At 37.9% G+C, this 26,556-nt stretch overlaps 1 protein-coding gene across 2 annotated transcripts in view; it reads right to left on the bottom strand.

Annotated features, from left to right (window-relative positions):
• PCYT1A (phosphate cytidylyltransferase 1A, choline) overlaps nt 1–26,556 on the bottom strand; it is a 44,310-nt gene that overhangs the window by 15,894 nt on the left and 1,860 nt on the right. For both annotated transcript variants that reach the window (XM_082700222.1, XM_082700223.1), the window contains exon 2: nt 10,016–10,142. In XM_082700222.1, the coding sequence (XP_082556348.1) occupies nt 10,016–10,132 (117 nt within the window). In that variant the 5' untranslated portion in view covers nt 10,133–10,142. The remainder of the gene's footprint in view (nt 1–10,015; nt 10,143–26,556) is intronic.

Genomic DNA, 26,556 nt, shown 5'->3' with positions numbered 1-26,556 from the left:
CTCAGTTGGTTGGGTGTCCAACTCTTGATTTCAGCTCAGGTCATAATCTCAGGATTGTAAGCAGGAAGCCTGCTTAAGATTCTCTCTCCTCCTCTTCCTCTGCCCCTCCCCACTGTATACTTGCTCTCTCTCTCTAAAAATAAATAAATCTTTTAAAATTTTTTTTTACTTTTTATAAACATAGAATATATTTTTATCCCCAGGGGTATAGGTCTGTGAATCTCCAGGTTTATACACTTCACAGCACTCACCATAGCATATACCCCCCACAATGTACATAAATAAATCTTTAAAAAAAAATTTCTTTTTAGAAATCATTTCTAGGGTGCCTGGGTGGCTCAGTGGGTTAAGTCACTGCCTTCAGCTCAGGTCATGATCTCAGGGTCCTGGGATCGAGTCCCGCATCGGGCTCTCTGCTCAGCAGGGAGCCTGCTTCCCTTCTCTCTCTCTGCCTGCCTCTCTATCTACTTGTGATTTCTGTCTGTCAAATAAATAAATAAAATCTTAAAAAAAAAAAAAAAGAAATCATTTCTATAATTAGCTTAGTTTAAGATATGCTAAAGCTGGGGTGCCTGGGTGGCTCAGTGGGTTAAGCCTCTGCCTTCAGCTCAGGTCATCATCTCAGGGTCCTGGGATGGAGCCCCGCATCAGGCTCTCTGCTCTGTGGGGGGCCTGCTTCCCCCTCTCTCTCTGCCTTCCTCTCTGCCTATTTGTGATCTCTCTCTCAGTGTCAAAAAAAAAAAAAAAAAAAAAGGTATGCTAAAGCTATAAAGATAAACATTCATTTTTAGGGGACATGGGTACATATGTGTGCTATCCTTTTTAAGAACATTTTTTAAAGGAGATAAGAACAGACCAATGACCCAAATATACAATTTTCTGTAGTTAACACAGATTTCTCTACAGATTAAAGAAGACAATTTATCCTCTAGAAGTCAGTACTCAAAGAGTTGCTTAACAGTAGTTTGTGTTTCTAAAAGCATATGCTGGGGCACCTGGGTGGCTCAGTCTGTTAAAGCCTCTGTCTTCAGCTCAGGTCATGATCCCAGAGTCCTGGGATGGAGCCTCGCATCGGGCTCTCTGCTCAGTGGGGAGCCTGCTTCTTCCTCTCTCTGCCTGTCTCTCTGCCTACTTGTGATCTCTGTCTCTCAAATAAATAAGTAAAATCTTAAAAAAAAAAAAAAGCATATGCTATTCACAAAATAATACACAATTTATGATTCTATCTATATAAAGTTCAAAAACAGGCGAAGCTAATCTATAATGCCTAGGAAGCCACAGGAAAAGGAGGAAATTTAGATAAAGTGGATACTGACAAGCAGGGATGTGAGAGTCTTCTGGGAATACTGGTGATTACATGTGTGTATGTGTGTGTGTGTGTATAATCTGCATATATATATATATATATATGTAAAAACATATTGAGCTGTACACTTAAGGTTTGTGCACTCTACTGTATGTAAGTTATACCTCAAGCAACAAAGGACATTTGGGCATATAAAGGAATGTAGTACTGATACACGCTACAATAGGAATCCTGAAATCTTGAAAACATTATGCTAAGTGAAAGAAGCTCGCCACAAAAGACCACTTATTGTATGACTCCATTTATATATAATGTCCAGAATAAAAAAATTTACACAGAAAGTAAATTAGCGGTTATACAGGGCTTGGAGGATTAGGGTGAAAGAGAGAGTGACTGCTAATGGGTACTAGGCTTCTCTCTGGGGTGACAGAAATGTTCTAAAATAGATTATATGATGGTTGTCCACTCTGAATATTCTAAAAACTATTCCTTGCACACTTTAAATGGGTATGTGCATTATAATTGTATATGAATTATATCAATAGTTTATATATATTTATATATAAAAACAGGTAAAATCTATAAAACAAATAGAAAAAAAGTGTTTATTAACAATAGTACATATAGATTCAAGACAAGCTTTACTGTGTCTCTTAAAGTTATTACCAGTGGTGTACTGGAGTTGGTTGTTAAATATTTGGGAATTTTGTGGGCCAGTTATTAAATCATTGGTAATCTGATCTCAGCCACAGAAATCAGCAAATGCTACCTATCAGAGGGTTTATTCCCCTGCAGTGAGCCAGTTTACTAGGACACCACTGGTTATCTTGCATACTTAGAAAGAGACCAGTTCAGAGGTGCCTGGGTGGCTCAGTGGGTTAAAGCCTCTGCCTTCGGCTCAGGTCATGATTCCAGGGTCCTGGGATCGAGTCCCCCATCGAGCTCTCTGCTTAGCGGGGAGCCTGCTTCCCTTCCTCTCTCTCTGCCTGCCTCTCTGCCTACCTGTGATCTCTGTCAAATAAATAAATGTCAAATAAATAAATAAAATCTTTTTAAAAATTTTTTTATTTATTTGACAGAGATCACAGGTAGGCAGAGACCTACCTGCACTTTACTAAGCCCAGATCAAGCTAGAAACATTAATCTAGAGAAGGTCAAGTTAACACGTCTAGGAAGAGAAACTGAAAAATCTATGGTTAGGCCATTGAAAATGGAAGGGAGGCAGAAGTGGGAAGTGAAGAAAAGGCAAAAGGATCTAGACATTTCTCTAAAGAAGATATACTAATGCCCAAAAAACCCATGGAAAGATGCTCAACAATGTTAGTCATCATGGAAATGCAAATGAAAACCACAATGATACCACTTCACACCCACTAGGATGGCTATGAGCAAAAACACTGGCAATAACAGTGATGGCAAGAATGTGGAGAAACCGGAACCTTCACACACGGCTGCTGTGAATATAAACTGGTGCCCAACTCTGGAAAACAGTTCTTCAAAATGTTAAACACAGAATACCATATGATCCAGAAATTACATTCCTGGGTATATAACCAAAAGGATGAAACAAAGATTTTATGTTATTATTATTTTTTTAAGTAGGGTCTACGCCCAACATAGGGCTTGAATTCAGGACCTCAAGATCAAAAATTGCACAGTCCTGGGAGACTGACTGGACCAGCCAGGTGCCCCTGAAAACACACACACACACACACACACACACACACACACAAACCTATATATGAATAATGTTCATGAAAGCATTATTCCCTGAAAACACACACACACACACACACACACACACACACAAACCTATATATGAATAATGTTCATGAAAGCATTATTTACAATAGCCAAAAAGTGGAAACAATCTAAATGTGCATCAACTGATGAATGGATAAACAAAATGGTATGTCTATGTGTATTATAAAAAGGAGTGCAGTATTAATACATGCTACCACCTGGATGGACCTTGAAAACAATGTTAAATATAAGAAGTCAGATAAAAAAGTCCACATACTTTAAGATTCCATTTATATGAAATGTCCAAAATAGACAAAGACCTAGAGAAAAGTAGATTAGTGCTTGCCAGGGAATAGGCTGAGGGGATGGGGAGGTGACTGCTAATAGATATGGGGCTTCTATTTGTGGTGATGAAAATGTTCTGGAATGAGATAGTGATGATGGTTGCATAACATTGTGAATACACTAAAAAACCCACTGAATTGCACATTTTATAATGGTTTAAACAATAAATTTTATGTTATATTAATTTAATCTCAATTTAAAAAGATACATTAAAGTATCCTATATTTCAAGGCACCTGGGTGGCTGTCAATTAAGTGTCCAACTCTTGATTTCGGCTCAGGTTATGATTTCAGGGTCCTGGGATCAAGCCCTGTGTCAGGCTCTGTGGTCAGCACAGAGTTCTGCTTGGGATTCTCTTTCTCCCTCTCCCTCTGCCCCTCCCCCCACTCAAGCATACCCACATTCCTTCTTTTTCTCTCTCTAAAACAAATAAAATAAAATCTTAAAAAAAAAAAAGTGTCCTTTTACAACTGTTTCTTCAATCTTCCCTGTATACTGTGTACATACCAAGGCAGAAAGCAAATGCAGGTATCCCTTGGAGCGCCTGGGTGGCTCAGTGGGTTAAGCCGCTGCTCAGGTCATGATCTCAGGGTCCTGGGATCGAGTCCTGCATCGGGCTCTCTGCCCAGCAGGGAGCCCGCTTCCCTCTCTCTCTCTCTCTCTGCCTGCCTCTCCATCTACTTGTGATTTCTCTCTGTCAAATAAATAAATAAAATCTTTAAAAAAAATTAAAAAATGCAGGTATCCCTCCTGGCTGGGGTTTCAATTCTTCCTAAGTATAGAAAATGAAACCTAAATTTCTTCAACAACAGATCAGCAAAATCTCTCTCTCCAGAATTGCTTCTAGTTAGAATGAATAGTATTTCTAAAAATATCTGTCTAAAAATAGCATCTCTAGAAACTAAGCCTTATAAAAGGAGGACTAAGTATTTCTACCTTTATTCTCCTAAAACACACCTTCTTCATTTTAACCTTAATGGAATCCTACAGAATATTATTTTCAAGTCATTCAACTATCTGATCATGAAGCATAAGTGAAAGGGCATGGATTTAGAACTCGAAAAAAACCTTAGATCTAAATCCCAACTCTAGGCATGCCTGGGTGGCTCAGTAGGTTAAATGTCTGCCTTCAACTCAGGTCATGATCCCAGGGTCCTGGGACTGAGTCCCATATCGGGCTCCTTGCTCAGTGGGGAGCCTGCTGTTCCCCTTGCTTGTGGACTCTCTCTCTCTCTCTCTCTTTGTGACATAATAAATAAATAAAATCTTTCAAAAAAAAATCTTAACTCCATCACTTAATAGCTGTGAAATCACAGCTTTCATTTTCTCTTAAATGGAATATAACACCTGCCCCACAAGGTGGCTACAAGGATTAAATAAAAGAGCATATGTAAAGCAACTAGCGCAATGTTTCACATATAGTGGCACTCAACAAATTTAGGTCATCATCAACGTGAGCTCATTTTCTCTCCCATTCTATGGCACACAGGTTTCATTATGCGAACAAAATTAACTAAATTGTATTAATCTAAGAGATTAGATTCTAGATGCCATATCATTTCTAATTCTATACAAATTATAACTAATACTATTATAACGATTAATAATCATCTCCAAATTATGAATGATTTTCTGAATACAATATTGCTTTCATAGAAACTTTTTCCTGATTATGTCTACATATATTAACTCACTATTCTTCAAAATTCCACTGGAAGAGATGAGATTCTGGTGTCCTTAAGAATAAGGAATGGAGGGGTGCCTGGGTGGCTCACTGGGTTAAAGCCTCTGCCTTCAGCTTAGGTCATGATCCCCGGGTCCTAGGATAGAGTCCCTCATCGGTCTCTATGCTCAGTGGGGAGCCTGTTTCCTCCTCTGTCTCTGCCTGCCTGTCTGTCTACTTGTGATCTCTGTCAAATAAATAAATAAATAAATCTTTAAAAAAAAAAAAAAAAAAAAACGAATGGCAGTAAATCAGATTATGACTAGAACTTGATACTGGCTTCCCAGTACTCTACTTCCAAGGATTCTTAAATATTTTTTAGCAGAAACTTTCACAATGACACAGAGAAACATTTCCCTTTTACCCAAACATGCTGCACAAATGTTAACAGGTCTTACTGAGATCCATTCCCCCCCCCCCCCCGCCCATTAATGCTATGGGAAAGGCTATGAAGTCAAGAGGAATACTGAGAAAGAAGGCATAAGGAACAAAGCAAAAAGATTCCATGCCCTCGGGATGGGAAGGAAGGAAGGGAGGGAGGGAGGAAGAAGAAAGGAACAAACAAAAGAAAAGAAAAAAGGAGGAAGGGGAAAGGGAGGAGAGGTGAGAGAAGGAAGGAAGGAAGAAAGAAGAAAAGCAATAATTCTACAACTCCTACTGCCATTTCAGTGAAGGTAAACAATGAGTTCATGCATCTAATCACTATTTGGATGTCTCCTAGATCTTCTAAGTTGAACTTGTACTAAGTTAAAATCATCTTTCTCCTAATTCATCTTTCTATATTTCTACTTCAAGTAAGAAGCACCCCATCTATACAATCTACCTAGGACTGAAATCTAGGAGTCATCTTTAACACCTCTTATCCTTTACATCCTGATGTCCAAGGATTGTCTATTTTACCCCTTAAAAATTGTAGTTTAAGTTTTCATTATCTCCAGCCTGGATCATTACAACCATCTCACAACTAATCTTTTGGTTTCTGTCAATCCCTGTTTCAACTAATCCTTTCCAAATCAATCAGAATGATCTTCTAACCTACAAATCTGATCACATTATCCACAGGATAAAGTTCAAAATCCTAAGCATAGCACACAAGATTCTTCATAATCAGCTTCTTGCTTACCTTATCTATTCCAGATTTTTATCCCAAACTTTATTTTTTTTAAAGATTTATTTATTTATTTGACAGATAGAGATCACAAGTAGGCAGGGAGGCAGGCAGAGAGAGAGGAAGGGAAGCAGACTCCCTGCTGGGCAGAGAGCCCGATGTGGGGCTGGATCTCAGGACCCTGAGATCATGACCTGAGCTGAAGGCAGAGGCTTAACCCACTGAGCCACCCAGGTGCCCCAGGAGTTGATTTTTTTTTTCCCAGTGGGTTCTATGACCAGCATGGAGCCCAACATAAAGCTTGAACTCATAACATGAGAAAAGACCTGAGCTGAGATCAAGTGTCAGACGCTTAACCAACTGAGCCACCCAGGTGCCCCTTGTCCGTTTCTTGAATTCCTATTTATCCTTCAAAGTTCAACTCAAAAATAATCTTCTCAGTGAAGCTTTTCCAAAACCACTGTCCCCACCTCTAGAGATCAAAGTTTATCTATTGCTCCCCTAGGCAGCCATTGTACTTCTTTCTTCTATTTAGCTCTTCCATTTTGTATCTTTTTTTTTTTTTTTAAGAGAGAGAATATGCAAGCAGGGGAGGGGCTGAGGGAAAAGGAGAAAGAATTCTAAGCAGGCTCCCTGCTCACCAAAAAGCCTGTGTGGAGCTCAACCTCACAACCCTGATAATCATGACCTGAGCTGAAATCTAGAGTCAGATGCTTAACTGACTGAGCCACCCAGCCACCCAGGCACTCCTCATTCAGTACCTTATTTATCTATTTTCTATTTCCCCTATTTGTCTGTGAGCTTTTTTTTTTTTTTTTAGATCTTTCTTTCTTTCTTTGAGAGAGAGAGCGAGAGAGTGAGAGAGCGCGAGCGCACATAGGGCGAGGAAAAGGGAGAAACAGACTCCCTGTTGAGCAGAGAACCCGATGCAGGGCTCAATCCCAGAACCCTGGAATCATGACCTGAGCCAAAGGCAGAGGCTTTAACCTACCGAGCCACCCAGGCACCCCATCTGTGAACTTCTTAAAGGCAAGGTCCTCTTTTCATCTTTGCATCTCTAATGCATAACAACTGGCAAATAGATGTTCTGATTATGAGATTGTGAAATCTCCATTAGCAGACCTGTTGCCAATTTGTAATTTATTTATACATATGATAAATATTAAAATAGGCTAAAAGTCTTATTCTTCATAAATATTTTTGTGATTCTTTTTGATTGTACCTTTAGAAATATCTGTATCAGTAAATTCCTTATACTTATAAACAAAACTAGCCATAACATTATGCCTTTATTTTTCCTCCTTAATTATTTTCTCTCTTCTTTCCAATTCATTCTGACCCACCACCCCAGCTACTAATACTTGGTAATGCTTCCATGCTACAACATTAATGAATCTTAAAAACATGCTCAACATTAATGAATCTTGAAAACATTCTCAGTGAAAAGAAACTGGCCACAATACTATGTATTGTACATATGCCATTTATATGTAATGTTCAGAATAGGAAAATTCTATAGAGAACTAAAGAATGATTTCCAGAGGCTGGAAGTTAGGAAGTAATGGGAAGTGACTGCGAATGGGATGGGACTCTTTTGGGAAGTGATGAAAATATTCTAAAATTTGTTGTGGTGATGGTTGCACTACTCTAAATATACCCCAAACCACTGAACTGTACAGTTTAAATGGGTGGATTATATGATCTCAATAGAACTGTTACTACCAAAAAGGAAAAAAAATCTTGTTTGCTTTTGCTACAGAGCTGAAAAGGGGTCAGAGATAGAATGTGCAAGTGTACAACAGAGATGACAAACAAGTTTATTTAGCAGACACTCCTCACTAGGTTTAGAACGGCCTGTTGGGTGAGTGGATCTTTGACCATTAGCGCATGCTAAATAGCCAGTGTGTACCAGAGAGGAATGTGGAATAAGTAGGAAGTCACTCAGCTGATTTGTGACATGAATATATGAAGCAAAGTAATTTAAAGCACTGAAATTCCTTAATTCTAAGGCCAAAGAAATTTAAGTCGTTTAAGAGCCCATTCCACTAAGACTGGCTTCCTTTGCTCTATCCTTGGCTATTGTGACTGGCAACAATTATCGCCTACTTGGTTATTACTTGCCTTACTCCAACACTGATTGCTAAACTGGTGCTTACCATCATCTCCTTAACCTCAATTGTCTGAGAAGCATTCAGAAATTAACAATGGCCTGTTTTGTTTACTGCTGATTCACTTTCTGAGTATACTTGCTACAGTGTCCTCCAAAGATGTCTACATGTTATTCTCTAGAACCTGTGACTATTGTACCTTACATGGCAAAAGGGCTTTGCAGATATGATTAAATTAAATGATTTTGAGGGAGCCTGGGTGGCTCAGTAGGTTAAGTCTCTGTCTTCAGCTCAGGTCATGATCTCAGGGTCCTGGAATCGAGCCCTGCTCTCTGCTGAGCAGAGAGCCTGCTTCCTCCTCTCCCTCTGTCTGCTGCTCTGCCTACTTGTGATCTCTCTCTCTGTCAAATAAATAAAATCTTTAAAAAAAAATGATTTTGAAACAGGGTGATTATTCTGGATTATTCAGGTATGTTCAATGTAATCATAAGGGTCTCTGTAAGTGAATGAGAGAGGCAGAAAAGTCAGAATCAGAAGAGATGTGATGATAGAAGCAGTAATCAGAGTAATGTGATTGCTGGCTTGCACCATGAGCAAAGTAATGGGGGCAGCCTCTCAAAGATGGAAAAGACAATAAAATACAGATTCTCCCTTAGAACCTCCAGCCCTATCAACACTTTGATTTTAGCGCTTTGAAACCCATTTCAGACTTCTGACCTCCAGAACTATAAGATAATATATCTGTACAGTTTTAGGCCACTAAATTTGTGGCAATGTGTTAAGCAGCAATAGAAAACTAATACACTTGCCCCTACCATCAATATCATCATCAATAACAGGTCCAAAGCATGTATCTCCTATTGGGGGAATCAAGTTGCTTTTACTGCTCAAGATAAGAGTACTGCTTTGGAACAAATGTTAATTGTGTCAGAGTAAAAATATTTTTCCCTTTGTACTACATGAAGCTCCAGAACTAAAAGTGGAAACCGCAGTTTGATCAATGGCTAAGGGCCAATATAGGTAAGGAAAACACAGAAACATACAATCCTTTCACCGGAATTTTAAAACATGAACTTCATAATATTATATATCAATAATAACCTCAATTGTGTATGTGGTCTTTGACATGTTTTTTGGGGGAAGTTTAAAGAAGTGTACCAAACCAAGACAGGATGAGCAGTTTGGAACAGCAAAGGTTTGGCAGTAGTTAGCAAATATGAGATAACGTCCCAGGGATAAAGGAACACAGGTAGGCAGTAACAGAAAAAGGCTCTCATCTAAGATATAACCAGTAATAGAGTGAAGGAAGGATAGTGGAGGAAAAAAGACAGAAAACTAAACACTATGAGCTGACACTAAGATCAGATGGCTGCTCCAATTTCTCTATTCTATTAGTTTTAATTTGATCTTAAATATATATACAACTTCCAAATTTTTCTAATATTCTTTTTTTCCTAACATTCTTTTCCCAGTTTCAATGTAAAGTTCTTGCAACTGAGCAATGAGCTACAATTTGAAAAGAAAGCATAACATTTCCAGCAACTGTGAAAATATTATTCACACTTACTATTCATTCTTTCCATAATTTAAGAAGAGTTGTCATATTGATATCATCAATTTTTTATCAGTTTCTACCCTCCCCCTGCCAGGTTAAGTGTTCAACAAAGAAATCTTTTCCTTACAACTGCACAGCGTGGCATTTTTGAAGAAATTCCATCTTCTTCTGCTGCCCCGTTGGGTCCAGGTACCTCTTTTCTCCTCTTTCTTGTGTTCATTTTGGCTGAACTCTGTGCATCCATCTTCTTTTAACTGGTCATAGAAAGTGAAAAAGAATTTTTTTCTCATTCAAGTAGAGAAAAAGTCTGTCACCAGTATTTCAGAAATGTTAACAGAGATACACTCAGCAAAAGATCAATTCCATAGCACACATTTCACAACATGAGCCAAATGCATCTGGCAAAAACAACAAAGCTTCAATAAACATTTGCCTCTAGTAGAAATACTGAAATGCCTCTCTGGAACAACAGCCACAATTAATCACCTGACCTTGGAAATTATTACCCTGACCAATGTAGCCTGTATACTAATTGCTAATTCCATATCCTGACTGAATGTAAAATTTCTAATAACTTGGAGAAAGTTAGTTATACAGATTTTTACCACCACCCCTTATAACATCCCTAGGACATCTGGAGACATAACAAGTACAAGGAAGTGTGAAAGGTACGTTTTTGGTGCAGATGGGGGGAAAAAAGAGCTTTTTTAAAAAGAGACAACAATCACCAATTCCTGGCTTAACAAAGCTGGATTTTTCTAAAATTATAAATGCTCTGTAGGTTTCACAGACCACTCCACATGGTTAGAGCTATGAAAATTGTATAGTGTACTTTATCTTTTAAGTGTCCTTCCTCTTACTTTTCCAATACCCATTTTCCTTTCCTCTTTTAGAATCAGCACTGTAAGCTTGTTCAGTCCCCAACTATTAAACTATTAAAACCCCATCCAAGCTTCTCTTTGCCCCCAGTGTCTCACTTAGCAGAGAGAGCATCTAGCAACTAGCTACCACAGAAAAGTTCTAAATATATGATGTGTCATGTTTAGATGTTGGCTTATGCTACCTCTCCTACACCCTGCAAGGGTATCTGCATTTTTCTTGGGTATCATAATTTGCACAAATAAGTTAATTTAATGATGATGTAATTTTAGGCATCAGCCAGAAATTGGGGATAGAAGAACTTTAATGTTCAATTGCCATCTCTGCCAAGACATGATACCATGGAAGGTAGAAATCCTTAGAGCAGAGATGAAAAACAAAACAAATGCCAGACAGAATGAGGACATTCTACTCCACCTCACTGCCTCTAATAACCTCTCTTGAATAAGATGTTCATCTAAACAACTGCAATTGTGCTTTACTTTCTTTCCTCCAGCTAAAGTGGCAATGTGACAAGATCTACAGGAAACCTGACCTAATTCTTAGAGACTAAAGGTGACATCCATGAGAGCTGGCTAAGTATTAGGCTGACACGTAAAATGTCACAATCTAAAGTGAAAGATGAACACCACCCAGAAACTTCCTTTCATCACAAACCCAAATTAAAACGGAATAAGGGTACTATACATTTAACAAGTTTTCTGGTGATGATGAGAGCTTTTCTTCATTATTAATTTTTCTTTCAAAATATCCAAAGGTTATACTATTTCCACCTCACTGGTCTGAGAGGCCTACTAAAAAAAGTAATCAGAAGTGCCGAGATGGTTCAGCCAGTTAAACAACTGCCTTTGGCTCAGGTCATGATCCCGGGGTCCTGGGATCAAGCCCCATGTCATCAGGATCCCTGCTCAGTGAGGAGCCCGCTCCCTCTGCCCCTCTGCTTGTGCTTGCTCTCTCTCTCTCAAATAAATTAATAAAATCTTAAAAAAAAAAAAAAACTAAACTAAAAAACCCCACCTAATCAGTCCAATTAGCGACCATTTCTAATTTGCATATAATAGGACTTTGTTTAAGTACCTGTTAACTTCTCAGGGTAAGCAAATAAAATCCATTATAAGAAATGAAATCAGCAATCTTGTGTCAGGCAGTTGAAGGTCAGGTAGTCACTAGTACTGGGAACTTACTGTGTATAGGGTACTTTAACATATTTTTTGAAGTAAAAACTACTTTCTCAAGATGACTTCAACTCAACCGAAGAAACCACATGTTAATGATACAAAAATGCCCCTTGGAATTCTCAAACCACTGGGGGAAAGTTTGTTTAAAAACAGGATATTTACAGAGTTTCAAAGTATCTCCTGAAGGGTCTGTGGACAAAAGGACGAGACTGATACAAAGTGAAGGTCAAGCAAAGCTTTATTTCTCGCCAAGCATCGAGAACCAAACCCATGGGCTGGGGCCACCTCTTACAGAGAGGGTGACCCCTCCCTGCCTTACAGACTAACTTTTATAAAGCCAAGGCCATGTGGTTGAGCCTGGTCTCACACAGGAGGCCAATGAGATCGTAACACACAAAGAAAGCTGCACAGTCATGCTAGGTCACACATGGGTGGCCAACTGAATTACAATTCACCCTATAGTAGCTATTTGAACTAGCCTATCACCTTGGTCAGAATTGGCGCCCAAAAGGCGGGGCCCACATTCTTTGGTAGTCAGGGAGATAGTATGTGTGCTTTGCTGACTGGATATCTCCACCTGGCCTGACTCATACTTGCATTCTGGGCTCTGTTATCTCTCCCTGACCTGACACGTCCTGGTATATGGGCCCTTTTATCAGGGGCTGGTCGGCCATATTTTACCAGTTTCCCAGACCTGTTTCTAAGTGAGTTCCTCTGGGGGGCAGGGTCAATCTAAGTTCACTGAATATACAACAAAATGGCTGTTCTACTAAGGTGGGGCTGCTCCGGCTAAGTAGGCCCTTACATCTCCAAGTATATTAAGCAACCCTTATAGATTACTTATTAATTACAAAGGTAAAAGCGTTACTTTTAGAGTGAAAAAATCTCTTTGCTAAGTGATCCGAGTTAATTAACATCACCAATAATGCCTCCTGATTTGAGGCACTGAGGACATATTACCCCAAAAAGCATACCCTGTATGGGTTTATGAGGAACAAGCAAACAAACCTCAAAGGACATTCTGTAAAACAATAGGCCAGTTATTCTTCAAAAAATGTCAATCATGAAAAACAATGAAAGGCTGAGGAATTGTTCCAAAGAAAAGACAACTAAATTTCATTTCTAGATTGGGGGAGAAATTGTTATAAAGGATAGTTATTAAGACGATCATTATGGACATTGGGGAGGGTATGTGCTTTGGTGAGTGCTGTGAAGTGTGTAAACCTGGCGATTCACAGACCTGTACCCCTTGGGATAAAAATACATGTTTATAAAAAAATTAAAAATTTAAAAAATAATAAAATAAAAATAAATAAATAAAAAATAAAAATAAATAACAATAAATAACAATAATAATAATAATAATAAAATAATAAAGAAAATAAATAAATAAATAAATAAATAAATGATTTAAAAAAAAAAAAAAAAAGATGATCAGTAGGGGCGCCTGGGTGGCTCAGTGGGTTAAGCCTCTGCCTTCGGTTCAGGTCATGATCCCAGGGTCCCGGGATCAAGCCCCGCATCGGGCTCTCTGCTCAGCGGCAAGCCTGCTTGTCCCCTCTCACTCTGCCTGCCTCTCTGCCTACTTGTGATCTCTGTCTGTCAAATAAATAAATAAATCTTTTAAAAAAAAAAAGATGATCAATAAAATTTGAATACGGACTGTGTAACAAATCATAATACACATCAATGTTAAAATACAGTTGATAATTACACTGTGTTATGTAATAGACTTTCCTTGTTTTTAGGAGAAAAAGCTGAAGTACCTGGGGGAAAAGGGTCATGATTTCTGCAACTAACCCTCAGCAGAAGCAGAAGAAGTAGCAGAAGCAGGATAAGAAGAAGTAGTAGTAGAAGCAGAAGTAGTAGTAGAAGCAGCAGAATCAGAAGAAACAGCAGAAGCAGCAGCAGAAGCAGCAGCAAAAGAAGAAGCAGAAGCAGGACAAGGAGAAGCAGAAGCAAAAGAAGAAGCAGAAGCAGCAGAAGAAGAAAAAAAGAAGAGAAGCAGAAGAAGGAGGAGGAGAAGAAGCAAAAGAAACAGCAGAAGAATAAAAAAAAGGAGAAGCAGAAGCGGAAGAGAAAGGAGGAGGAAAAGCAGAAGTAGAAGCAGAAGAAAAAGAAGGAGAAGCACAAGAAGCAGAAGCAGCAAAAGAAAAAGGAGGAGAAGCAGAAGATGCAGCAGCAGCAGAAGCAGGAGAAGCAGAAGAAACAGAAGCAGAACCAGCAGCAGCAGACGAAAGAAGAGGATGAGAAGGAGGGGGAGAAGAAAGAAGAAAATTGTGTATACTACCTTACATTTTAAAAAATCAATGGTAAAGTAGGGACGCCTGGGTGGCTCTCAGATAAGCATCCAACTCTTGATTCCAGCTCAGGCCATGATTTCACAGGCCTTGGGATTGAGCCCCAATCTTAGGCTCCACGCTCAATAGGGGATTTGCTTGAAGATTCTCTCCCTCTGTCCCTACCCCGACTGGTGCACTCTCAAATAAATAAACATTTTTTTAATTAAAAAAAATTAAAGCAAATAGGCCAAAATGTTACCAATCTATGAAACTAGATGGGGCATAAAGGAGTTAATTTTAATATTCTTATAACTTTTCTATAGACTTTACATTTTTTCAAATAAAAAGTTCAATTTTTAAAACATTTTTTAACAGGGACACCTAGGTGGCTCAGTCACTTAAGCGTCTGCCTTCGGCTCAGGTCATGATCCCAGGGTCCTGGGATCGAGTCCACATCAGACTCCTTGCTCAGTAGGGAGCCTGCTTCTCCTTCTGTCTGCTGCTCCCCCCTGCTTGTGCATGCACTTCTCTGACAGATAAAATCTTTAAAAATTTTTTTTAAATGTTCTATAACAATTTTCCACTCATATAAGTCTCATATAAGACTGTCTTTCAGGTTCTCTAGAAATTGATTCCTTCTCTTTCCTAACTTTTTGAATTAGTATCAATGATACAAATATTCCAAGATGTATATGTTTTAGTAATCTAATCTAGTTTAGATTACTAAAACATAACAGCAACAGTCATAATAATGGCTCTCTTTTTTTGAATACTTACTATGTGCCAGGCACTATGCTAGGTACTTTATGCATTACTCTCATTTAACCTATATGACATGAGATACAGATACTATTAGCCCCAACCTACAAATGAGAAAATTAAGGAACAGGGAAGCTAAGTAACCTATCCAAGAGATCACAAAGCTAGGCGTGGGAAGAGAGAGCCAGGATTTAAATCCAGACTTGTCTAATTCCAAAGTCGCTACCACTATATTCTTCTGTCTCCCGGAAGTCCAAGATTTTTAAAAAAGAAGCTGTCTCATCAATACTGCTACTTCTGTCAAGAACATTCTCTCTATAGCATGGGTCCCTTAAGTTCTTGCAGACTTAAGTCCTAACTGCACAGTAGAAGAAAAGGTCACAGTACTTAAAGGTAAACAAGGTCTCAGGACCAACTGAAAAGAACTGATGTGGCTATTGGTCTCATTCAGAGTCAGCCCAATTTGTCAGCTGTACAGATGTGTAGATCTTTCCTATTGGATAGTTTTGCTAGGATTTTCTTGTAAACTTTCAACTTAAGCAATAAAGATTTCATTAATCTCAAGACACCTGGGTGGTTCAGTTGGTTGGGTATCTGCCTTCAGCTCAGGTCGTGATCCTGGGGTCCTGGGATCAAGCCCTGTGTTGGGCTCTCTGCTTGGTGGTGAGCCACTTTCTTCTTCTCCCTCTACCGGACACTCTGCTTATTTGTGTTCTCTCAGTCAAATAAATAAATAAATAAAATCTTAAAATAAAAGAAATCTTTCATCTCTGTTCCTCCCTCTTCTGACATTACAAATAGGTGTCATTGTAAAAGCACCTGTACTTTCCATCCATGATACAAAACAGTTTTAAGGGTACCATAAATAAATAAATAAATGTTATATTGGATTTCAACAATTATTTTCTATAACTTCAAGTTAAAATTCCTTAATGTGTAATAGAAAAATACTTAACACATCCAAAGACATGTTTATATGAATTTCTTCAGAAGTCTTTGCACTTTGTCAGGGGTGGGAGAGTGGAAAGGTATATGTCCATTAATATTTTTATAGCTTTACTGAAGTATAATTGAGACAATAAACTGTATTTAAAGTACATGATTTAATGAGTTTTAACATATCTATACATCTGTGAATCATCAAAATTAAGATAACCAACATTACTACCACCCTCAAGTTTCCTCATACCACATTAGAATCCATCCCTCCCTCCCCGACTTCAACTTTGCTTTGTTTTTTTGTCTGTTTGTTTTTTATACTGTGGCAAAATATACTTAACATGAGATTTGCTTTGCTTTCTAACTGCTTACTTCTTAAAGTACTGAACCATCTTTTTTTTTTTAATATTTTATTTATTTATTTGACAGAGAGATCACAAGGAGGCAGAGAGGCAGGCAGAGAGAGAGAGAGGAGGAAGCAGGCTCCTGGCTGAGCAGAGAGCCCGATGTGGAGCTTGATCCCAGGACCCTGAGACCATGACCTGAGCTGAAGGCAGAGGCTTTAACCCACTGAGCCACCCAGGTGCCCCAGTACTGAACCATCTTGTCATATGATTCAACTTAACTAGACAAACACATGATGGATATTATCATACTATAAAGAAGCAAAGGCTCGCCTTCTAAGAGTTAAAATACTGCCAGTGTGGTTTAAATATATTTAAACCAAATTGGTACTGGGGTAATTGGACCTTGTGATACCCATTCTATTTCACTAGATTAAAAAGTCATACAAAAAATATAAAATATCACAATGAGGACTCAAGAGAAAGGATTTGTATGATTAGCTTATTAAAGCTAAAGTAAAATTCACAAACATGGAAGGGATCAAGTGGTTACTGTGGTTACAGTGGTTACTGTTGTTATAAACATGTTATAAAGCCCTTTGGTAAATAACAGTAATACTAGTATATTTTACCTGTATTTCAATTGAGTACATATAACAAAATCTCTCCATCTGCCTTATATAAGCACCCTTAATCAAATGTCTAAGGCAGTGTTTCTCAGTATTTTTTATCCATGCTCTATTTTAAGAAATACAGAAATTTTAACCTCACTCCATCAGCATAGCGTAATGATGTTAAGAGTTCAGGCCCTAAAATCAGATTACCCAAGTATGAATCCCTTCTCTACTACCTACCAGCCATAAGAACTTGGACAAATTCCTTAATTGCCAGAGTTGCATCATCCAATATATGAGATTCAAATGGAGTGATCCATGTAAGCCTTAGTTCAGTGCCGGGCACAAAGTAAGTACTTGTAAGCATTAGCTGCTATATTATTTAGTAGTAGTAGTTGTCATCATCTGCCTTAAAGTTTGCCTTCGTGTGTATCCCCTATATCCAAAAAGAGTTTGTCAAGTTTCCCCCCTAGGATTACTATTATGAAAAGTATACTTTAAAAAAAAGATTTTTTTTTTAAAGATTTTTCTTTCTTTATTCGACAAAGATCACAAGTAGGCAGAGGGAAGCAGGCTCCCTGCTGAGCAGAGAGCCCGATGTGGGGCTCCATCCCAGGACACTGAGATCATGACCCGAGCCGAAGGCAGAGGCTTAACCCACTGAGCCAACCAGGCACCCCTCAAAAAGATTTTATTTATATATTTAAGAAAGAGAGAGAGGGGGTTAGGGGAAGGGCAGAGGGAGAAGCTGACTCACCACTAAGCAGGGAGCCTTCTACCTTTCATGGTGTCGTGTCCTGACAGAGATGGCAATTGATCATTAAAACTGAGGCACAGATGATAAGGCTACACAGCTATTAAGTAGTGAAGCTGGGAATCAAATTCAGTCAACTTGGCTGCAGACTACAAACTCCTAACCACTACAACATATAATACGAAGTAATACCATACTATTACAAGAAGATACCTGGTAACTATCTCTAAATATTTGAATGCCTGTCATGTTGGATAAAGCAAACATTCAAACAACAAAAAATGGATCACTGGATGGTAGAGGAAGAGTTATAAATGTTAACTGAACTTAATAAAAACCTTTTTAGGAATAAGAGTTATGCGAAACAGGACTGGGTCACCTCAAGAGGCATTTCACTTTGGCACACCAGGACATTCAAGCAGAGTTGTATAGAAAGATACTTATTCATTTTGTTGGTCATTATCCTGTTAAAGTCTATCTTGGTTCATCTTTTTGCTTATTCCAATCTGTTAAAATAATTTCAAATCTTGAATGCCATCTATAATATTTGCTATTTACCATAATTTTATGAAGTCTATAATCCATCTCCATCCAGGTAACTGCTGAAAATACTAACCAGGGTATGTCACCATACACCAACATGACCTACCACTAGATTCCTCCGCCCTGCTCGCACTCGATCTCACACACTCCTTCTCTCTCAAATAAAGTCTTACGGGGGAAAAAAACCAACAACCCAGAATAGAGAATATATTTAAATATCTTAATGATTAGCATTCAATCAGATGTAAATCTGTTTTATTGCATTATCACAAAACCCACATTTCTCTATCACAATACCAAAGATTATGATAATAGTGATGATAATAATTATAGCTAACATTTATTTAGCACACTTCCTACATGCCAGGAAGTTTTAACCTTTGCATATGTTAAATAACTTAGTCCTCACAAAATCCTATAGGTTAATAATATTATCCCTATTTTGAAGATGAGGAAATTGAGGCACCGCTAAGTTAAATGACCAAGGTCACCTAGGACAGGGCAAAAAACAGTATTTGAACCTAGGCATTTTGATTCTAGGGTCTGTGGACTTAACAGCACCACTATGCTGCCTAGTATATAAAATGGTCATACAAGAATTTAATCAGAACCATGTATTACACTGTCAGGAATTTAATTTTCACCTTCTCACTGGGCCTATCAACAGCAAAATACTCAAGAACTCTGGGAGACTTATTTTGGTTTGGGCCAGAGTAGAAGAGCAGAAAGGACACTAGACTACGAATCATATCATATAAACTGAGATTTAATTCTAGCTCTTCCAGTACCTTAACTCTAGGTAAGAGTTTATCTATGTGATTAGGGAAGGCTCTAATAAAATATACTTAATTTCTAAATCATGCTAAGGATCAAATGAGAAATTACACTATAAATTCCCTTATGTAGCAGATATTTGTTGTTTGTCTTCCCACTGTTCAATCCTCCTGCTCTGAAAAGAGCCCATTTTTATTTATGGGCTCACTTTCATTTGGTCTATTTGGTAAGCTTCAACCTCAAATCTCATCAGATCACATGTATGAAACTTTAACCAATCAGCATATCACCTTCCCCTGGCCACAGATTGGAGAAGGGAGAGAAAATGGACAGTAATAGGTGACCTAAGTCAGTTGAATCAGAGTACTTTTCAGAACTCACCAGATGGAAATGCTTGGATGAAGATTATCACCTCTCCTTGGGGACCTGAACCTAGAGAGACATGGCTTTGGGAAGCATCCTGTGACAATCTAGTGGCGATCCTACCACCAGGAGGAGAGACTTTTTTGAAAGCACTGACACACAGAAAGCAAGCAGATTATGGGGAGAATTTAGATCCTTGTCTAACTGTGCCAACCAATACATTCATTCCCCTTTTTGCTTAAATTAGTTAAACTGGGTTTCTCATCACTTAACCACAAAAATCACAGTTGGTGCATTTAGTATTTAGCAACGAGCTCTGGCACATAGTAGGCATACTCAATTACTATTTGAATAAATATACTAAGTATAGAAAACCACTTTTGAAATTTTGAAAAGCACTTATAAATTACTGTTTTCTTTTGATGGAAAGGAGTCAAGCTCTTGTCAGTTTATAAGTGTATCAAAGATGGCACAACAAAGCTCCCACCTGGTTAAAAGTGTTTTTCCTTATCTGGTTACACCATTCCTTATCTGCTTAGATACAGTTCTTCTATTTTCTAAAGATGACTTTTGTATATTACACTGTATTTTACATTACACTTTAAACTGAACATTACACATTAGACTGAAACTCAGGTCTTAAGATCCCATGGATTTGAAACAAATATACCGAATACATTTGGTATTTAATGTAAAACACTTCTGTATCTTATCCACTTTCTAAGGAAATGGAGAACACCAAGATCACATTTTTCAATAATAACTCTAAAAGAATTTTGAAATCATAATAAGATTAACTCTCATGCCTTTTTTCCTCTAAAACTACTATTATTTTTTAAACTTTGACTCTACAGATCACCAAAGAGACCATTTTTCACTGACTCTCTCTCTTTTTTTTTTTTTTTTAGGTTTTATTCATTTGACAGAGATCACAAGTAGGCAGAGAGACAGAAAGGGGTTGGGGGGCGGAAAGCAGGCTCCCTGCTGAGCAGAAAGCCCGATGCAGGGCTCTATCCCAGGACCCTGGGATCGTGACCTGAGCCGAAGGCAGAGGCTTTAACCCACTGAGCCACCCAGGCGCCCCACTGGACCTCTCTTAGACCAACCCCATGTTTCCTCATATCTACTAACTTACACACCATGAAAGCATATAGAATAATTTAACTTTGGTGCCTTACTGGAAAAAATGACCAGTTCCCCACAAGTTACAAAAGATGCCTGACATACCACGTTTGCCACTGAGAAAAGGTATGTGGGAGGATGAGAGCATACTCAGAATAGTAAATACATGTTGGCTTTTAGTTCGTTATACTGAAACTTTGCTATTCCTAAAACCACATCACCTTTACAACATTCACAACTGCCCTGTTCCTCCAACAATGAGGAAAAATACTTCCCAAACTCTCCGTTTATCATAACTATACCTCTGTAATCAACCAACACCATTAAGTAAAAGTATAGTGGTTTCCCTGGGAAAGGGGGTAGCTTTAAACATCTACATTCAAGCAAGGAAAAAAAAACAAACACAATCATGGCTGCCTTAACATAACAGGCTGTCCAGAAGGTGATAAGGTTGGAAAAAGACGGTACCTCTTCATAACCAATATAGTGTAAGATCAGAATGGGGATGGGGAGTGGAGAATTACCTAATACTCTATAGGTGGATCCTGGCTTCCAGCCATAGCATCCGTATTAATTAAGCTAGGATAAGTCAGAATGAAAGTAGTTGGAGACAGGATACAGAGCCTCTGTCTTCAACTCATTAGGGTGTGCCAAGGCTTCCTATTTCCTTAGCAGTTTATCCTACAAAAAAGTTTCTTTGTAAAATGAAATTATAACAAAAGAGAGCTAAAGGGAGCTGATAGCATGTGTAAGGCCTGATCTAACATTGGTACCTTTACAGTCCCTAGTAACCTATCTTTAGTCAAAATCCCCACTAATGCACAAATCTAAATATAGACATAATAGCCACTACCACCAGACCACCACCATGCCTATTAAGCAAATTAGGGTCTTTAAATTGCTTTCAAAATACAGAATGTCGTATCTGTGCCTGTGATTTTTACTCAGATTCACAAAATCTGGCTCCATTTCTGCTGACTCACCTCCCAGAACACACTGCTTGCCTTGTTCTTCAATGCTTCGATAAATGCCTGCTTGGATGCATCAATTTTGCTACTAAGAAAGTACAGCGAAGTGAAAATGTGTGTGAGGTGGGAAGGGTGGCAGTGAGAAGATAACTGAGGATAAACCTAGTAAAGTATTTTTCCAATCTATGTGTCCTAACGGAGACAAAATCTGGGTACTGGTATGCATACACTTGTGTTTTAAAGATGACAATCTCCTGTAACTGTAGTTTTAAGGACTCCCACCCCCACCCCTTCTATTCTACTTCCTTATTACTAAGAGATCTAGTAAGCATCTCAGGGTGACAAGATGCTTCCTAACCTATGCAACAAATTAAGTAATAGCAAACTGCAAGCACATACATTCTTCAAGTTTCAAAAACTGAATTCAAATTTGACAGAGTACTACAGGGAAATATCTGCAAAAAGAGGAGACATGAATTTTTCCTTTGCATTATATTCCTGCTTCTCCCGTCTCTGGGACATTGTCTTCCTCAGTAAAACCATACGCTCAGGAACTTCCTATTGGCATACCAATGTCCAGTTCCAAAGCTGAGTGAGCAAGCATACTTTATACTTGGGATCTTTACCTGTTTCCACCACTGTAGAGCTTAATAAAGTGGTGCTCTTAAGAGGCAAGTTCTGTGGGGCTAATAATACATTATATATAAAAAAAAAAAAAAAAAGAGGCAAGCTCTGTGAACTTCTAGGTCAAAGTGCATCTAATACTCTTGGCATTAATCATGTAATCTGCTATATACTCAGGCCTTTCCAAAGAGAAGAATGCAGTCATGTCATCCCTGTGCAAAGACCTTTGAAGCTGGAGGGAAGATATATTTAACCCACAGTGGAGAGGAGGGACTGGGTTCAAGAACCAGCAGACCTCACAGGCCAAAATTGGCCCACTGACTGCTTTTGAAATTAAAGTTTTACTGGAACACAACTATGCTCATTCACTGATGTACTGTCAATGGCTGCTTTTGTGCTATAACTGCACAGCTGAGTAGTTGGCAACAGACACTGTATGACTTGTAAAGTTCAATATTTACTATCCAATATTTACTATCTGGTCCTTTTGAAAAAAAGTTTGCCAAGTTTGCCAAGAAAGTTGCCATCTCTTATACTAAATGAAGAAAGAACCAGTTTTATCATTAATTAGATAGCAAATCCTACCTAGATTATGCAAACAGTAAAGTAGAAGTCAGTGAGAGGAATATGATTTCAAGAAATTATACTGTAACTTTCTGATATAGGACTACTGCAGTTTACGTCACTAATCTGTATATATTACCACACTATATAGAATAAGTCATAAGTATGCCTGATTTGGGAAATTCTAAATGATAAGGTAAAGACCACAATATAACCACATTAACAGACTAGTTTTAAACCAGAGCTCAATGTTATGCCTCAATATTTGAGGCTACTAAATTGCCACATCTAAGATCTTAGTTTTGAACTTGATCTCTTCCCTCTAATTTCTCCAGAGAAACCTTTATTCAACAGACACTGAGTGGGCACTTACACTGTGCCAGACCCTCGGTTCACCATAGAACAAAATAAAGGTTGTATTTGGGCCTCACCACACAACAGAATATTTCAGGAAAGAGACTATCCTAAAAACCACAAGGGACACTTGTACTAATTTTTATGGTTGAATAATTTTGCTCTCCCACTATTCCACTACAAAATTCAGTGAGTAAACACTGTGTTTAGATTCTGCTTTTCCTAGAGTGGGTTATGGAATTTGTATATCTAAGACAGGGTCTATGACAGATTCAGGGAAGTCTGGAATTTGGACAAAAAAAAATTATATCTTCATTTTTACTAACCTCTGGCAAATTCACAATTTCCTTCAATTATGAACATATGGTACAACAGTAATAGATTGTCAATAATAGAAATCTTAGATCCTTTCAGATAACATCACACTTATTAAAAATATCTTGAAACACTATTTAAACATATGATCATTTTTAAATTATTATGGCTATAAGATCCATTAATAATAAACATTATTTATGATGTTAATAAAAATCATATATAGTATTATATTACACATTTTTTATATATATATATATTTTTAAGTAGGCCTCACACTGAGCACGGAGCACAACTTGGGGCTTGAACTCACAATCCTGAGATCAAGAGTTAGATACTCAAATGACTGAGCCACCCAGGAGTCTCTCATATCACACATTTCAAAAGCATTTTGGTAACTTTATTTCAACATAGTTTCCTTTTTGTTTTATGTATTTAATTATTTGCTTGGGATAATAATATTATTCCAAAAGGGAATCCACAAGGTTCCACCATATTGCCAAAGGGGTCCTTGGCACAAAAAAAGATTAAGATTTCTACTCTAGGGCCAAAAAATAAACAAAGATAATCACACCTAGGATAATTTCCTTTAAATTAAAATAAGAAAATCTACTTAAAAAACAAAACAAAAAACCTATTTTCTGTTAAGTGCCACACACCCATTTTGTTCTTTAGCATAGAGCAAAGACCATATGTCACTATTTTTTTTTACCGGCCTTCACTTCAAAATTGGTTTGCAAATAGTTGTGAGTGTGATATAACAGCCTGGCAGACCCAGGGGATCCCTCGCTCATTGGCAGTCATTCTAGGACAAATAAAGAAAGCTTCAAACTAATGTAACTTTTAACAATAGAGTTATCAAAAGAAAGGGAAAAAAAGACAAAACAAAAACCAAAAAAGTCCAGGTATATATCTACCTACTAATTTGGTTTGCAAATAGTAAAATACAAGCAATTAAATTATTTATATTAATGAAGTAATGTATGTAAACAAACATAGTGACAAATATTTTTTAGAGACTCACAGTTCTTTTTTTTTTTCTTCTTGAAGTGGAGCTATGGCACATACTGCAAAATAGAGTACGTAAAAATGTGTATATTCCCTGAATTTCTTGTCTGAATTATAGAAGAGGGAGCTCTCTAACGGTAGAAAATCCAAAAGATCTGACTTCAGATCAGTTATGCAAACACATGAAAAGTAAAGCATAAGAAAATTATAATTATTACTATTTTGTCATTACTCAACATTAATAACAATAGCAAATTATTATGCTTGCTTTTTCTATAAATATTTTTAAATCAATTTTTATCAGCATTTATAACATGGAAAAGTTATTTAGCTCCCTCAGAGAATCATGTCTAACCTATAGGTCAGACAGCTCCATAGGGGAATCATGAATGGGGTCAGGTGGTTTACAAACTCCATGAGACTATATACAAAATTTGGTGAGGATGCCTATGTTTCTGATGATTAAAAACTGTTTAAGCAGAAAAATAGTTACCACTGCCATAGTCAGAAAAGCTAAAACAAGAGAAAGCAAACAGTTCTTCCCTTAGTCACAGAGTGAGTTAGTGTTAACATCAGATAAGTAACCTGGGATTTCTAAATCTAAGACTCTGACTAGATTATTCACCCTAAGGGATCACATATCCAAAGACAGGGACCTCAAGAAAAACAAAACCTCACCTATTTATGGGAAGAAAAATCGTAGGCTAAGAAAGGAATAAAGTTCATTCTTTATCAATCAGGCCATTACACTGGTTTTTGAAGGGAATTTGCAAAGCAGTGTAGGTCAAAAGAATCCTTTCATTCAACAAACACAAAGGACCCCAGAGGCAGTGATGCAGTCTCCAAGCCTAAATGTCTTCTAAGTCAGTTATCTTGAAGCATATACAACTGACCTTTGAACAACACAGAGGTTAGGGGCACTGTTCCCCAACACACACACTTGAAAATCTGCTTATAACTTTTGACCCTTCAAAAGAAGCCTACTGCTGACTGGAAGACTTACCAATAACACTGATGGTTGATTAACATATTTTGTATATTATACATATTATTTACCATATTCTGACAAGGAATACAAGGAAACTAAAAAAAAGAAAATGTTATTAAGAAAATCATAAGGGGGCTGAGGGGCCTGGGTGGCTCCATCGGTTAAGTGTTTGCCTTTGGCTCAGGTCATGGTCCCTGGGTCCTAAGATCAAGCCCCACATTGGGCTCCCTCCTCAGCAAGGAGTCTGCTTCTTCCTCTTCTCCTCCTCTTGCCTGTGATCTCTCACTCTCTCAAATAAATCAATAAACAAAATCTTTTTTTTTTTTTTATGAAAATCAATTAAGCATCTGAATCTTGATTTTGGCTCAGGTCATGTTCTCAGGATTGTAAGATGAAGTCCCGTTTCAGCTCCAAGCTAAGTGTGGAGCCTGTTTAAGATTCTTTCTCTCCTTCTGCCCCTCCCCTTTTTCTCTCTTGAAAAAAAAAAAGAAAAAGAAAATCTTAGGAAAGAAAAAATACATTTATAGTATATATTGTATTTATCAGAAAAAAAATTCACGTGTATGTGAACCCATGCAGCTCAAACATGTGTTGCTCAAGGGTCAATCGTATTCTGTTACAGAAATTCTTGAGTAGTTCCTTTCAGTTATGTATAAGTATAAGCCAAGTAAACATCTAATGTTTTAGAAAAAGGTGTAACTAGCCATTTTTTGACTAAACAAAGCCTCTCCCCCATCATTCACAACTCAATACCATACCATTCAAGAAACTTTCTGAACTACCTTCCTCTATCACAAAGTATATGTGTGTAGGAGGTGAGGGTCCCTATTATGTTATCAGATAACTGCAGCATCAGATAGGCTAAAATTACCTCAAACTTCGATTTTTTAAAAAATATTTTATTTATTTATTTGACAGATCACAAGTAGGCAGAGAGGTGGGGGTGGGGGGGTGGGAAGCAGACTCCCTGCTGAGCAGAGAGCCCGATGTGGGGCTCGATCCCAGGACTCTGGGATCATGACCTGAGCCGAAGACAGAGGCTTTAACCCACTGAGCCACCCAGGCGCCCCTCAAACTTCTTCTATTAAATATTGTTTAAAAAAAAATCACTGGGTGTACAATCAGTAGCACCTTCTACAAAAGTTTGTAGAGAGGAGATAGTGAAACTCACTTTAGTTCATTTCATCTGCATTGCTAACAGCCCTCAGGAATGGGGATCAGTAGGGGATAAAACCACCAGCTAAAACATCATCTGAATTTACTCACAGCATGGTATTATTCCTAGTTTGCCAGTGT

This window comes from Mustela nivalis (genome assembly GCF_964662115.1).
Source record: "Mustela nivalis genome assembly, chromosome: 1".
NCBI lineage: Eukaryota > Metazoa > Chordata > Mammalia > Carnivora > Mustelidae > Mustela > Mustela nivalis.
The sequence above is the reverse complement of the archived record's forward strand: the minus strand, read 5'-3'. Positions and strand labels throughout refer to the sequence as shown.